The 15,912-nt window shown below is 39.2% G+C and overlaps 1 protein-coding gene across 1 annotated transcript in view; it reads right to left on the bottom strand.

Moving 5' to 3' along the window:
• PTPRG (protein tyrosine phosphatase receptor type G) overlaps positions 1 to 15,912 on the bottom strand; it is an 816,071-nt gene that overhangs the window by 169,458 nt on the left and 630,701 nt on the right. Inside the window, exon 7 of the mRNA XM_044675683.1 lies at positions 202 to 359. Coding sequence (XP_044531618.1) covers positions 202 to 359 — 158 coding nt within the window. The remainder of the gene's footprint in view (positions 1 to 201; positions 360 to 15,912) is intronic.

Here is a 15,912-nt window from a genome sequence, read left to right as displayed (position 1 = left end):
AGAGAGAGAGAGAGAGAGAGAGAGAGAGAGAGAGAGAGAGAGAGAGAGAGAGAGAGAGAGATAATCACACACATAAAAGACCTAGCAAAGTGCCAGGAATATTATAGGCTGCAAGGTCTAGGTTGATCTGGGCAGTGCTGGATGAGAATGCATCTTAAAACAAGTCAAAACAAAGATGATCAATTTTGGTTTCAGATCTACCTGATGGTAAGAGATGGGAACAGGCCTCCGGAAAACAATCCACTCAACGATTTCACTACACGGTGGGGTGGTCAAGGAACCGGTATAGCGGTAATAGCTTCCTAGGGATGCTGGCAGGAGATCCCGAAGAACAAAAGGATCCAGAAAGGTTTCCTTCTCTGTTAAAAAGAAAAGCAAAGACATCACTCTCACTTCTACCGAAGGAGTCTTTAATTACTTCTCCCTTCATCTCTCAGTTCAGATCCCAACTTGTGCAGAAGGCTTTTTCCTGGTTTCCCCTTTTGCAGTTAGTGACTTCCCTCTGGAATTACTTCTCATTAGCACTCATGGATGTACACATTTATTTGCATATTGTCTCTCTCATGAGACTGTGAGTTTTTTTGGGGGGGATATTTTTTTTTTTTTGCCTTTCTTTGCATCTCAAATGCCTAGCATAGTACCTAGCACATAGGAAGCCCTTGATACATATTTGTTGATTGACTGACTGATTTAACTCTGATATTGGGGAAAAACTTATGCTATAGGGGGTAGGCATGCTGTATTCTCCTTTACTGTCTATAGTAGGGGTTGGAATTGGATTTAGAATGTAAAAGCCAGTCTTAGCTCAATGACCTTACAAAAGAGCTGGTAGACAGGTTTGAACCCTAAGGTTGGCCAACCCCAGTTCTGTAGTTTTGATGGGAAGGGCTGGTGTTATTGAGAGGCAGGGAGGAGAAGGAATCACAAGGTCTCCTGTGATGTCTCCAAATCCATACGTTCATTGAGCACCCGAAGATCGGGTTCTATTATACAATAAAGAATGGACCTGGGAACTCATCCATGTGGGCTTTGCACCTAATGATACCAATGGCAACCTTTTCATTCTTGCCCCATCTTGCATGACTCTCCTTTGTGCTATCCAGTCAGTCCATTTCCCTTTGACATTTTATAGCTAGTGATGTAGTTCACAGAGTGTCCATCAGGCATCTCTCACTTTTCCAACATGACTGACTCATCCTATGAAGCACAAAAACTATGTTGCTAGAAACTAGTTTCTTTTACAGGCTGTGACAACTTGGTATTATTGTGGGGGTTCAGTTGTGTCTGACTCTTTGTAACCCCTTTTGGGATTTTCTTTGTAAAGAGACTGGAATGATTTACCACTTCTTTCTCTAGCTCATTTGACAGATGAGGAAACTGAGGCAGAGAGAGGGTTAAGTGACTTGCATAGGGTCATCCAGCAAGTATCTGAGACCAGAATTGAACTAAGGAAGATGAGTTTTCATTACTCCAGGAGTGACATTATCCACGGTGCCACCTGGGTACCTAGCACCTTGGTATAGTGGAGAATAGCTTTGGAGTCAGAGAACCTGAGTTCAAATCCCAGCTTTGCTTCTTATTATCTAGTGACTGTGGACAAGTCACTATATCTCAATGTTTCATTTTCCTCCTCTGTAAAATCAGGGTAGAACTAGGTGATGAAATTATCTATAAGTTTCCACTGGCTGAAAATATCCCCAGATCTCTCCCAGGAAAGAGCAAAAAAACCTGCTAGAACTGAAAAAAAAATCAATTTTCTTCACAGAGAGCTTTAAAAATGAGTCGGAAATGGGTAGAACACTGGTCAACTAGTATCAATTTAGAAATTATATTAATAGGAATGAATGCTAAGTGTGCTTGACTCCTCTCTCTCTCTCTCTCTCTCTCTCTCTCTCTCTCTCTCTCTCTCTCTCTGTGTGTGTGTGTGTGTGTGTGTGTGTGTGTGTCTGTGTCTCTGTTTCTCTCTCCCAGACCTATGATTTCATCATTCTAAAGAATTCCTGTGTGTAAATTCTCTCTACTTGTGCAAATTCAGAAACTTTATGGGCCCTGAGAGTTTAACCCAGCTAGGATTTGTCAGCAAAGGGACTTTCTGACCATAAGGCTAGTCCTCTAGTCCCTAAACCACTCTACTGTTCCTTTTCCCAACCATGGTATTAGCCATTTGGAATTATACATTTAGCATGAATCTCTATATGATGTATGACATCAATATTACATTGTTTTAAGGAAAAGACTTGTGAATGAGTTCTGACAGAATCCTCTCAGCAGAGAGTTCCCATCTCTCAACAGTGAAATGACTTACTACAGTAAGTCACTTTTAGTTAATCATCTTGTGTAAGTGGTTTCCTGAGAAAGGCTGCAACTCAAGGGCTCGAGAGTTTTCTAGGCTTGATTAATGCCTAGAGCACACAGGGAACAAGAGTCAGGAACCCATCTCGGACACTGACTAGCTTGGAAGCATTTAATCTGTAGGGGTCTTAGTTTCCCTGACTGTCCAGTTCAAAAGAGTTCAGAGGGGAATAGAATACAGGGGGGAAAGAGCTGGATTTGGAGTTAGGGGCTCTGGGTTCCAAACCCCACTTTGCTGATTACTATTTGTGACTAGAAAAATGGCACTTCAATTTTCCTATGATTTAGTTTCCTCGTTTCCCTTTAAGGATGCAACAGCACAATAGAAAAGAATGTTGTCTCCACAGTCATAAGACTTGGCTTCAAATCCCAACTCTCTCCCAATTCCACTCTTTAGAATTTTCTTCTTCCTCTTTGTCCATCTCCTTGCCACCTCAGAAGAACCTCTGGCTCTACGGCCCCAGCTCTCCTTACTGCTGACCACCTGCCTAGATCATGATTTTAGGAGAGGTCACAGCAGCACTCCATTTCACTCATGCATCCTCTCTCCAGCATTCTTCCCTCTTCCTTACCAATCACTTTCATTCCTTGAGGGACCTTCCGTTTCCTTCTGGCTTCCCTATATGTGGAGGCAACTAGTTGGTGTAGTAGATAGAGCACTAAGCCTAGAGTCAGAGAGATCTGAGTTCAGACCTGGGCTCAGACACGTACTAGCACATGATCCAAGACAAGTTGTTTGTTTCAGTTTCCTCAGCTGGAAAGTGGGTTTAATAATAATACCTACCTCCTGGGTATTATTTGTTGTTGAAAGCATCAAATGAAATGATAACTATAAAGCGCTTTGCACGGTACCTGGCACATACTCAACTCTATATACTTGCTAGCTAATAATGATAATAATTATAACAATAATAGCAATGTCTTTATCAACTAAGAATATAATTTGTGTTTGTATCCCTTGTACTTAGCAGACTACCTGACATATGGTAAGTACTTACTAAATGTTCTATTTATCAATTGCCGATCCATCCATCTGTCTATCCATCCATCTACTTCTCTATCATCTATCTATCCATCTATCTACCTACCTACTCATCTCTCTCTCACTCTCTCTCTTTGTCTATCTTTCTATCTATCCATCTATCTACTATCTATCTATCTATCTATCTATCTATCTATCTAATCTATCCATCTACTATCTATCTATCTACCCATCTATCTACTCTCTCTCTCTATCTAATCTATCCATCTACTAACTATCTATCTATCCATCTATCTACTCTCTATCTGTCTGTCTGTCTGTCTATCTATCTATCTATCTATCTGTCTGTCTATCTATCTATCTACACATCTATCTATCTATCTATCTATCTATCTATCTATCTATCTATCTATCTATCTNTATCTATCTATCTATCTATCTATCTATCTATCTATCTATCTATCTATCTATCTATCTTATCTGTCTGTCTTATCTGTCTTTCTGTGTGTTTGTCTATCTACCCATCCATTCATTTATTTTTCAATCTATCTAATCTATCCACCTCTGACCCTTGAAACCTTGTGATGATGAGATTCTTAATGTTTCTGTGCCTCAGTTTCCTTGCCTATAAAATGAGACTGCTCTTGTGATATTTAAGCTTTCCTTCAGTTCCAAAACTATGATCATTTGAGTTTAAACCAGGCATTCAAATGCTGATGCAAATTTGAAAAGGCTCCACCAGCAATGTATCACATGCCCCAGGTGGCCAAGACCTACCCACATCTCACCTCTACTAACCACACTCCTTCTTCTCAGGAGGGGGATCCTATCATTCCTCTAGTCACTCACTTGGAGTAGAAAGTTTCCTTACTGCCAGGGGATGCCCTCACCTGTAAAATGGGTAAAATGGTGCCAATTGCTGCCTCCCATGAGGGATAGATGAAGAAAAGCTGAGAGAGAGGATGGGAGAAAAGCAGGGACGTGGTGGTTGGGGGGACGACAAGAAGAAGAAAAGCAGAGCAGGGAAGGAGGTGGGAAGGAGGGAGGAAGGGAGAGAGAAAAGAGCCTGAGGAAAGCACACCCATCATAATTCTGTTATCTGGGCTCTTTTATGTTCATTTCTGCACTGAATCTGAGAGTCTTGCCATGGCTTTACTTTCTCCCTAACCTCATCTTTGTCCTTTCTACTCTCTCTTGAATCTAGAAAGTCACTTTAAATTTCAGCCCAAACTTGCCAATAATGAACGGCTTTAATTTAAGGGCTTTTAACTGTAAGCTGTAGCTTGAGTTAATATCCCGGCTACCAGACAGAGTGCACACTGGCATAGCCAGGACGGTCAGATTTGTGCTTGGCTGCTTCTGTGTTTTCTGGGTTGGAAAAATAATGAAAACAGAGCTGAAGAGAGAGGGTCTGGGTGGACTTTGCTTTAGCAACTTTGGAGGAACCATATTTTCTTCTAAATTGTATTGGTGAGTGAAACAGATGAGCCAGCCAATGACCCATAGTGCCCTGCCTTAGGATCAAGGGGAAAGACTTAACAGAGACAGAAGACTTTCTCACTTTATTTACTTTCCATCTATTTTTAAAATTACAGCAAAGTTTATAAATATCAAATCACATATTTACAGAATCCTAGAGTTAGAGTTGGAAGAACAGGAGTCCAACTCCCTCCCTCATTTTATAGAGTAGGATTTCAGGCGCAGAGGTTCAGTGACTTGCTCAACGTCACACTGGGGCAGCATTTAAGCCCAAGTCCTAGAACTCCAGAATTGGCATTATTTCTATTTACTTAACAAGGAACATGTTGCAGGAACTAGTAGAATGGAAGCTCCTGTAGGCCAGGGAGGATTTTTATTTTGGGAAGCAGAATCGCATAGGAGATAAAGTGCTAGATTCAAGAGTCAGGAAGTCCTGAGTTTAAATTCTGCCTCAGAATTTATAAGCTGTGGGACCCAAGGTAAATCACATAATTTCTATCACCTTTAATTTTCTCTCCTATAGAGAAGGAATTAAAAAGAGAATCAGATCACATGGCATCACAAAATACAGGGCTTTTTGCAAACTGTAAACTATAATGCCAATATTGCTAAAATCAATATAGGGAGATCTGGATGAGGAAAACCACCTGCCAATGAAGACTGCCTCCTGTTCTGCAGTTCTGGGTACTGGATAATGAGGGGTTAAGAGACTTGCCCTGGGTCACAGGGCCACTATGTGTTAGAGACAGGACTTGAACTCAAGACTTTCTGACTCTGAGGCCAGATCTCCATCTCCTATGCTTTATTATTACCATTATAATTAGTATCATCTCATTTTTTTCATCTCATACAATGGAATTGACATATAACCCTATTTTTTGGTTTTAACTCTTTATATTCTGTGGACCGTTCAACACATGAATATAATATCTTTTCTACAACTCATCAAAAGTCCTGGGATATAAGCCTAATGAAGGTATCTTCTGGTGAGATTGAGTGGCAGTCAGGACAATGAGACTATTTATATTTGTTGTTGTTCAGTGATTCATTCATGTATTTCTCTTTACGATCCAGTGTCCATATCGTCCATGGGATTTTCTTGGCAAAGATACTGGAAGGGTTTGCTATTTTCTTCTCTAGTGGATTTCATGGATTAAGGCAAACAGAAGTTAAGTGACTTGCCCAGGGTCATACAACTAAGAAGTAGTTGAGGCTAGATTTGAACTCAGGTCTTCCTGACACCAGACTCAGTGTTCTATACACTGAGCTACCCAACTGTCTCCTAATATGTACATTACTGTTGTCATAATTGGTATAACACAATAATTATATATTACTGTTATGATAATAATTAGCATAAATACTGTTTTATTTTCTTTGACTGCCCTAGTGCTTAGCACAGTACCTGGTACAAAGTAGAAGTTTAACAAATGCTTATTGACTGACTGAGTGTCACAAAATAGAAGTTAAAAAATCTTTGTTTATTTTTTCTTTCCTTTCCCCAAATGTCGTTAAATCTACAATGTTAAATAAATAATGCACAGAGGTTATGAAGAGATCAAATTTACAACTAGTTTTGCAAGAGAAAAAAAATCTATCTGGAGTTATCACTCTAGACAGCTTTAAAAGTGAACATCCAGCAAAACATCCCCCTTTGAAACCTTAAAGGGACTCTGAGTGAAATCCATTCTATCAGGGTCCTCTATTGAGGCTGGTAGCTTCATCTGGGACTCTGAGGGCAGTTCAGGAATCACTCTTGCCATTTCAGACTCGGCTGAAAAAAAGACCATCTGTCCTTGTCCTCTGAGGAGTGGCCACAGCTGCCCAGGCAGGGGATTCCAGATTTAAACTGGTCAGAAGTTACTGCCAAAAGACAGAATCACAGAGAGAAAAAGAGCTCTCCCCTGTGTTATAGCCATAGTCACTAAAGACCTTAAAATGTTCAGTTTCTTTCAAGGTTCAACCTAAGTGTCACCACCCATAGAAAACCATTCCTGAATATCCCTCACTGTCACTGTTCTATGCCTTCTCAAATTATATTGAATTTATGAACCTGTTTAATGATTGTAATTGTTTGAGAATATAAGGTCCTTGCAGACAAGGTACTTTGTTTTAGAATCCCTAACTCTGGTGCAGGTAGGTAGCTCATTGGTTAGAGAGCCAGGCGTGGAGACGGGAGGTCCTGAGATCAAATTTGGTCTCAAACACTTTCTAGCTGTGTGATAGGTAAAGAAGACTGAGATGGCACAGAACCCAGGGAGAACCTCCAGGGAAAAGTGCTGGTTAACCGTATAACAAGCTATAGAAGGATAGAAGAAATAAACATTGTAGAGATAAACATTGTAGAAAGGACAATGAACTACATCATGGTAACCTTGGAGAGAGCAATTTGAGACTAGTGATGGAGTCAGAGGCCAGATCATAAAAAGGGGTTAAGAAATGAACACTGGGGAAGATATGAAAGCAAAAAAGTATAGAAAACTTTTCCCAATAAAAGTCACTGAACCCAATTTGCCTAGTCCTTACTTCTTGGAACCAATAATCATTATAATATCAGTTATAAGACAGAAAATAAATGTTTAAAAACAAAACCCTTGTTCCTAGTATTATGCAGTGCACATAGTAGTAGGCACTTAATTGTTTGCAGAATCAATTAATAGCCACCATCACGATCATCTTCTAAAATAGGGATTCTGAACCTTTTCTGTGTCTTAGTCACTTGGGCTATAGGGAAACCTAGAGATTCCCTTCTCAGAATCATGCTTGTAAATGCATAAAATACAGAGGATTATGAGACCAAATGAAATCAAAATAGTAATCGAAATATTGAAAATTCAAGGCCAAAGACCTTAGGTTAAGAAGTAAAGGTTTTATGAGAGGTCTAGATGGAGTCACAGAATCAGAACCTTAATTCTGGAAGAAACACTAGAGATTCTTTAATCAAATTCCTTTATTTGACAAATAAGGGAACTGAGATCTGGGGGGAGATGACAATACTCCTCACTTGACTTTCTCCTTTTCACAGGCAAGGGATGGGCTTTTCTTGGAGAAAAAAAGTCTTCTCTGTTCCTTGCTTTCATGTCTTTCACTTCTTAACCCCTTTGAGTCTGGCATCTGGCCCCATCACTAGACTCAGACTGCTCTCTCCAAGATTACCAATCGTTTCTTAGTTGCTCTATCCTTTGGCCTTTCCACAATGTTTATTTTCTCTGTTATTTCTGCAGCTTTTCCCATTGCTGACCAGCCTTTTTTTCCTGGATGTTCTTCCTGCCAACTCAGCCTTCTCTTTGCTAAATTATGACTCACTCAATTCTCACCCATTAAGTGTGGGGTGTCCTTAACAACAGGCTGTTGGTTCGGTCCTCTTTTCTCTTTACAGTCTCTCTCTGGGATCTCACCACCTCTCAGGGGTTCAGTGATCAACCCTGCAGACATGATTCTCCCATCTGCAGCTCGAATCTTAATCTCCCTCCTGAACTCTATGCTCACGTTACACCAGTTACATGATGGAAAACTTCCATCTAAAGGTCCCTTCAGTACCTTGTCCTTGAGAAAATCATCTCCTCTCTCCAGGTCTTCATTCCCTTATTTTTCATATAAAGGAGTTTGTTTAAAAAATCTCTGGTGTTTCTATTAGAGCTTAAGATTATGTCAAAACCATAAATTATTTCTTTCCCAAAGGAGTCATGCATCCAAATATTCTTTTTACTTTTGCATCATCTTCATCTCCTCTTCTGGCTTACTCCACATAGCTAGTCTATCACCAAGTCTTGTCAAGTCATCTTTTGCAACATCAAACCTAAGTCACCTTTTCTCTCTACTGAACAAGGCCACTACTCTACTATGGGCCCCCATCATTTCTTGCTTGCACTATTGTTATAGCTTTCTTTTCAAAACCCGTCCCTTCCTTCTTAGAATCAATAGGATACATTTCTAGGCAATATGGGTCAAGTGACTTGCCCAGGGTCACACAGGTAGGAAGTTCCTGAGGCCAAATTTGAATCTAGGGCTTTCAGACTCTAGGCTTGGCTCTCAATCCACTAAGCCTTCTACCTGCCTCTCATAATAGCTTTCCAATGACCTTCTTTGCCTCCAAGTCATCTTCCACTCAGTTGTTGAAAGTGAAAAAGGTCTGATCCATTACTAGGCAATATCTAGTGTTTTCCTAATGTGAAGTGTTTCTGGGAGTTGCCTTTCTTTGTACCACAGCCCTTAGCATAGTACCTGACACATAGTAATTGCTTGATAAATATCTGTTGACTGATTGACTAAAGACACCAGTTTGTAATGTGGGATCCATCCTTGACTCTTGTTTCTTCCTCAACACCTGCTCCGAATCAGCTGCCAAGTTTTGTTGATTCAACTTCTATAGCATTTCTCCTATTTATCACCTTCTCTCCATTCACACTGCAACCATCTAAGTTCAAGCACTCACCACCTCTTGCTTAAACTATTGAAATAAATCCATAATTGGCCCCCTTCCTTTTGGACTCTACTCATTAATCTATTTTCCACACTGTTGTCAAATGCATATTTTTAGAGCACAGGACCATATCATCCTGCAACTCCAAGGACTTTAGTTGGCTTCCTCTTGACTTTGGATAAATAAGTTTCCTAAGCTTGGAATAGGAAGCCCTCCACAATCAAGCTATCATCTATTTTTTGAGTTTTATGTCACATTACTCTCTATAACATGCTCTCACCCTTTCCCCAAACCAAAAATTCCATCTTCCTTTGGCTTGTAAAGAGTAGAGTCAGCTTTACTCTTTGGCTTTGTATCCCCTAGCATCTAGTAAAATGCTTGGCAAAAAAAATAGATGCTTAAAAATACTTGTTGATTGATAGATTATAGCATTTGTATAGTTGCTTTTGATGCCTGGAATGAATTCTTTCTTTACCTCCACCCCATCAGAACTCCAGATTTCCTTAAGGAAGCAGTACAGGTGCCATCTTTATTTTGTTTATTTATTTTTAAAATAACCCTCACCTTCCATCTTGGAGTCAGTACTGTTTATTGGCTCCAAGGCAGAAGAGTGGTAAGGGTAGGCGATGGAGGTCAAGTGACTTGTCCAGGGTCACACAGCTGGGAAGTGTCTGAGGTCAAATTTGAACCTAGGACCTCCCATCTCTAGGCCTGACTCTGAATCCACTGAGCTACCCAGCTGCCCCCAGGAGCCATCTTTAAAAAACATCTTTCCCGACTACCTACTTTAATTTTCTTACATTTATTTTTATTGGTGTACTTGAGGTATCTTATTAGTAGGATATAAGATTCCTTAAGATAGAAACTGATTTTTGGCGTTATTTCTCCAGAGCCTTCTATAGAATTCTGTTGATTTATCTAAAGTAGGAATTTAATCAGTGTGGGAAAGTCTTGGCATGGAAACTCTATCCCCCTCTTTAGATCATCACATTGTTAATACCATAGAAAGAGTTGCCTATAGCAGTAATAGCAGTAGAGACTTCTTTTTAGTATTGCTTAATAAATGTTTGTTGAATTTAATTTATGTAGTTCTTTAAAGTTCATCAAACATGTTACATACATCATCTTAATTAATCTTTTACATATGTGTTTTTTCCCAAATTTATGTAGAAACACTTTTTAATAGCTGTTATCTGACATTTTGTGATTCAGATTCTCTCTCCTCCTCCCTCTCCTCTACCCTCCTTCAGGAGGTAAATAATTTGATACAGATTGTGCCAGTGTTGTCATGCAATACATATTTCCATATTCCTTATGCTGTCAAAGAAGACATACATCGCACATTCAAGGAAAAAAAATCTCATGAAAGAAACAGAGAAAAAAACGACATACTTTGACTGCAATCAGACTAACAGTTCCTTCTTTGACTGTGGAAAACATTTTTCATCAAGAGTCTCTTGGAATTATCTTGGAATTTTGCTTTGCTGATAATAGTTTAGTCCATCACAGTAGATCATCCTACAATAGCACTATTACTGCATACAGTGTTCTCCTGGTTTTTCTCACTTCATTTTGTATCAGTTCATATAAGTTTTTCCAGATTTTTCTGAATTGATTGTGTTTGTCATTTCTTGTGGTACAACAGTATTTCATTAAAACCATATACCACAACTTGTTCAGTCATTTCCCCAATTGGTGGATATCCCCCTCAATTTCCAATTCTTTGTCACTACAAAAAGAACCACTATCAATATTTTTGTACACATAGGCCCTTTCCCCCATCTTTGATTTCTTTGGGATACAGACCCAATAGTGGTATTGCTGGCTTTTTAAAAGGAATGCACATGTAAGGAAAGATGAACTGGAGGATTTCTATATGAACTGGAAGAACCTCCAGGAACTGATACAGAGTGAAACGAGCAGAACCAAGAGGACATCATACACAGAAAGTGAAACACGGTGGGTCAATCCAATGTAATGGACTTTGCTACTACAAGACAATCCTAAAGGATACTATCCATATTGAGAGAAAGAACTGTGGGAGTACAAACACAGAAGAAAAACAAATGGCATCATTTGTTTATATGGGTATATGATTTGGGGTTTTGATTTTAAAAGTTTGCTTTATTACAAAAAATCAAGTATAGGGAAAAAGGGGGGGGGGGAAAGCTATGCACAACTTTATAGCCCTTTGGGCATGGTTCAGATTGCTCTCCAGAATGACTTTACCTGTTCATAATTTCATCAAAAGTATGTTAGTATGTCAATTTTTTCCCCACATCCCCTCAAACATTTGTCACTTTCCTTTCTGATGATATTAGCCAATCTGATAGGAATGAAGTGGTGTCTAAGAATTTTTTATCTAATCTATTTTTCTTCACCTTTCATTTGTTTCTTTGTCTACTAGGGTTCAATGGAAATGATCCTTGTCCTGGGTCAAGTACCTACCCTATGATTATTATTTTACATTTAAATGACTGTGATACAGGTGGATAAAATAATGACTTCCTTCCGTTGAATAAAAATGTGAGCAAGATCATCTCTTTTGGCTCATTTAAAGACTCCTTGGTACAACCTTAATGGCAGACAGGATAATGAGGGAAGATGAGTCCCTCAAGATGGCCTCCCATAATGTTGAAGTTATTTGTTTGTTTGTTTGTTTATTTATTTATTATATCTGGTTTCTTCCTCTTTCTCCTCTTACTTTCCTTCTTTTTCTTATCCTCCTTTGCCTCTGACTCCTTTTTAACTCCTCCTTACTTTTCCTCCTTTCAAATACGGGATTTACCTTTTACGTCATTGTTTCCTAGATTTAAGGAATCAACCAGGATTTATAACACTCCTATAATGTGCTAGGTGCTTGCCTTTGAGTCTCTCATTTATTGTTTCATCCCTTGGGTCTGATTAAACCTCATGACCCAGATATAGCAGCAACAAGAGCGTTGATTCTGTGCCTTCTATGTGGCAAGCCACTGCTGGCTTCTGTTTGTTCTCCTTTAGTTCTGGTGCTTCACGTATCCCAATGAACATCTTTGTGGACTATATATGAATGGTCAGACCAAAGAAGAAGCCACCCAACGCTTCAGCGATTGCCACACTGACTGTTCTTTGACCATAAAACAAAAAAAGACTGTTTGTAGGAGATGTTTTCCATTTTTTCCCTAAAGTACTATAGGAAAATCAGTGTTTAAACCATTTCATTAAAGGACTCAGTTTTGAGGCCAGAGTCTTTATAGGTGGCCCCCACCCAGGCTGCTTTGAAATAACGACATCTAACTCAGTCACTTGGAATTGGAAGTCCACTTCTCTGTAGACTGAGGATTTGATACTAGTTAAGGATTCCCAGGGTAGTAACCAAAGCCTCATAATGAAGCCAAATGAGGAATGATGGACCAACTGTAGGTAGGTGCGAGTGGGTCATCATATATCTGTTCCTTACTTGGGTAATGCTCACTCACGGAAAATGGAAAGAAGAATGATTACAGTTCAAGCCTAAAGTCTTAACAGCCGACATTAAAGAAGCCTCCCATGTAAAAAGTCTCAATAAATGCCCATTTTATGCCGTCCTTAAAAAAGGGTGATGGAGATCCACAATCATGTAGATGGCCTGGAACATTTCTCCTCAAACTTTTGTTCCAATTAGCCATTTGAATTCAATATATTCCCATCCTTACCACTTAACGAGTTTGGAAAAATATTTGAAACACTCCACTTGTATCACCATTCATTCCATTAGGCAATAATAAGCAAGAACTGCATATTACTATATCAAAGGACTGCAAGAGAATGAAGTTCATTGGCGACTTTCAAGAATTCTTGGTCCTGTATGCAGACAATATTATATTTTAATAATTAATTGTTCATCAAAGGGAAAGATGAGGAACAGGGATGCTAAATTCAAAGTTATTCAAATTGCAGAAATGAATAATGTATGACTTTTATATTAAATACACACTGTATTAAGCAGTCTACATTTCATCCAGCTCTGTCTTTCATTTTTAAACATTCTCAACTACAATATGAATAATCAGTCAGGGGAGGTTTATTTAGAAAAAGAAATGGTTTATTGGAATGCAAACTGAGTGTTATCTGGGCATGATTAAATTTTTGTTATCAATTAGAAATTTTTTTTTAATGTCTGCAAAGTCATGGTTAACTATTAAGCCTCAAGCTGGTCAAACACACTTGATGTTTTCTTTCACCATTACATTGCAACTGGTTAAATTCTGCCAAACATCTTATTTCTCTGAGCTATGCCGGGAGGTAATTTTTAATTAAAGGAAATTTGAAAGATGGAAACTAAACACGCATAATTGGATTAAAAATGTGATAATTAAAACATTAGATGATAATCATCTATTTTATTGCATTTTTCAGGGGGTTAATAACCTAATATTTTGAATGCTCCAGTTACAATGCGAGAAATGGGCTTTTTGAAATATGGTGCTTGGGAGAAGCGTGTAGTCGCAAGTGACATTTCTGGGCCGCAGCCCTGAAAACTAAATTATTGCTAGACGGTATTCCTCCAGTCCTAGAGAAAGTGGTCCTCACTGGTGGGAGACAAAAGACTCCCACTTAACAAAGCAATTCAGTACAGGAGATCAAGAAATGGAAAGGGAAGGCACTTAATTTTGTGACAAAAGATAAAGAGCACTGGGTTTGGGGTAGGAGGACCCCGTTCCGTGGCCTGAGTCTTCCACTCCCCAGCTTTGTTATCCAAGAGTAAATTATTTAACTTGCTTGAGTCTTAACTTCCTCATCTGTAAAATAGGCATAGATATATTTAACCTACCTGCCTCATTGTGCTGAGGAGAGGGAAGGACTTTGGTATATCATTATAGATAATACACCTCATATTTATATTGAATTTTGTACTTTGCAGGATTTTTAGAAACTCGGCACATTCCCAGATACCAGAGAACCCAGGTTTCTGGGTTCCCAGCTCAGGAATCTTTAAACTGTGCAGAATGACTTCTGCACAGTTAAGTTAATGAAAAAAAATTCTTTGAACTGAACTGGAAAAAGTGCTATTTTTCCTTTTTCTAAATATGTGGGATTAATTTACCAGGTAGGGAAAATTGGGAGGTGTTAGGGATGTGGAGTGATCACAATGGTGGCAGGAGAAAGGCTGGCCTTTGGGGAACTTCTAAACAAGTCATCACTGGAGTAAGTGGGGTAAGGAGAGAAGATGTTGGTTATGGTATGGAAGCCTCTCTGGAGCATGGGGCACTGTGGGGTGAGCTGAGATGATAGTCAGTCAGAATGATTCTCTACTGGGTTTTGAGACTTAATAATAACTCCCAATAGAATGTAAACTTCTTAAAGTCAGGGACTATTTGCACTTTTATCTATTTCTCCAGCACATGGCATAAAACATAGGACATAGTGGGAGTTCCGCTGAACAAAGTTGAAATAATAGCTCATATGTCTATAGAGTGTTAAGGTATACAAAGGGTCCTCTTCCCAACGATCGATTTCCCAAATGAGGAGAAAAGAGGTACTATGAGTTTAGATGGCTTATTTTCAGTCACCCAGTTAATAAGTTGTGTAAATCCATCTTAACAGGATTCAAGCAAAATACTTCAGTAGACAAAGTCTTAACCCAGCTTTCTTATCTATCAGGTTCCACTCCCAGAGAACCCCACTCATGTGTTTCTCTTGAGAGCCCACTGAGTGTTCATGAGATTCCTGCTAAGGCTGAAGAATCCCAGATTTAGAACAAAATGGGGCCTTGGTTCCTTAGTCATCGGGTCTAGAGTTTCTTAACTTTTGTATGTATGGGTGACTCCTTGGGCAGTCTGGTGAAGCCTACTGAACCCTTCAAAGAAAAGTGTTTTTAAATACATACACTAAAATGCAACGAATTTTAAAGAAAACCATAAACTAATGAAAATAAAGATGATTACAAAGAAAAGCAAAAATTGGGGAAAGAAAGATACAATCGCTTCTTCCCATCTATGTTTCGCCCTCTGAAATCAATCTATAGATTCCCATGAAATCCATGAATTTCAGGATAAGAATGCCTGATCAATTTACATGAGAAGAAACTGAGGCCTTGGGAGATCAAGTGCCTAGTTCATTCAGGATTTTAAATAATTAAAGTATAGAGCTGGTACTTTTCAAGGAAGGACACATACTAGACTAGGCACTGGAGATGCAAAGAAAGGTGAAAGACAGTATCTGCTCTCAAGGAGCACACAGGCTAGGAGGAAAGGCATAAATGACATATGAACTGTGTCTTTAAAAATAGATCGGGATTATTAAGGGAATCTTAGAATTGGAAAGGACCTGAGGCCTTCTAGGCCAAGTCGAACCCAAATGGATATCTTGGTCAATGTGCCTGATGAGTGGACATCTAACTTTTGTTTGGAGAGTCAGAGGAGACTCAAATCTCCTGAGTGGGCTCATGCCTTACTTGGAGAGCTTTAAGAGTTAATGAGTATTTCCTACACCTAATATAAATCTGTTTTTGTAAATTTTACCTATTTTTCTAGCCTTACAGCTTTGCTCTCTGGAAAGAACTAGCTTAATCTCTTTCCATGTGATGGTCCTTCAGATAACCCAAAGACAATGATTATTCATCCTCTCCTCTCCTCTCCTCTCCTCTCCTCTCCTCTCCTCTCCTCTCCTCTCCTCTCCTCTCCTCTCCTCTCCTCTCCTCTCCTCTCCTCTCCCT

This window comes from Gracilinanus agilis, chromosome 1 (assembly GCF_016433145.1).
Source record: "Gracilinanus agilis isolate LMUSP501 chromosome 1, AgileGrace, whole genome shotgun sequence".
Taxonomy (NCBI): Eukaryota; Metazoa; Chordata; class Mammalia; order Didelphimorphia; family Didelphidae; genus Gracilinanus; species Gracilinanus agilis.
This window is presented reverse-complemented; position numbering and strand designations above follow the sequence as displayed.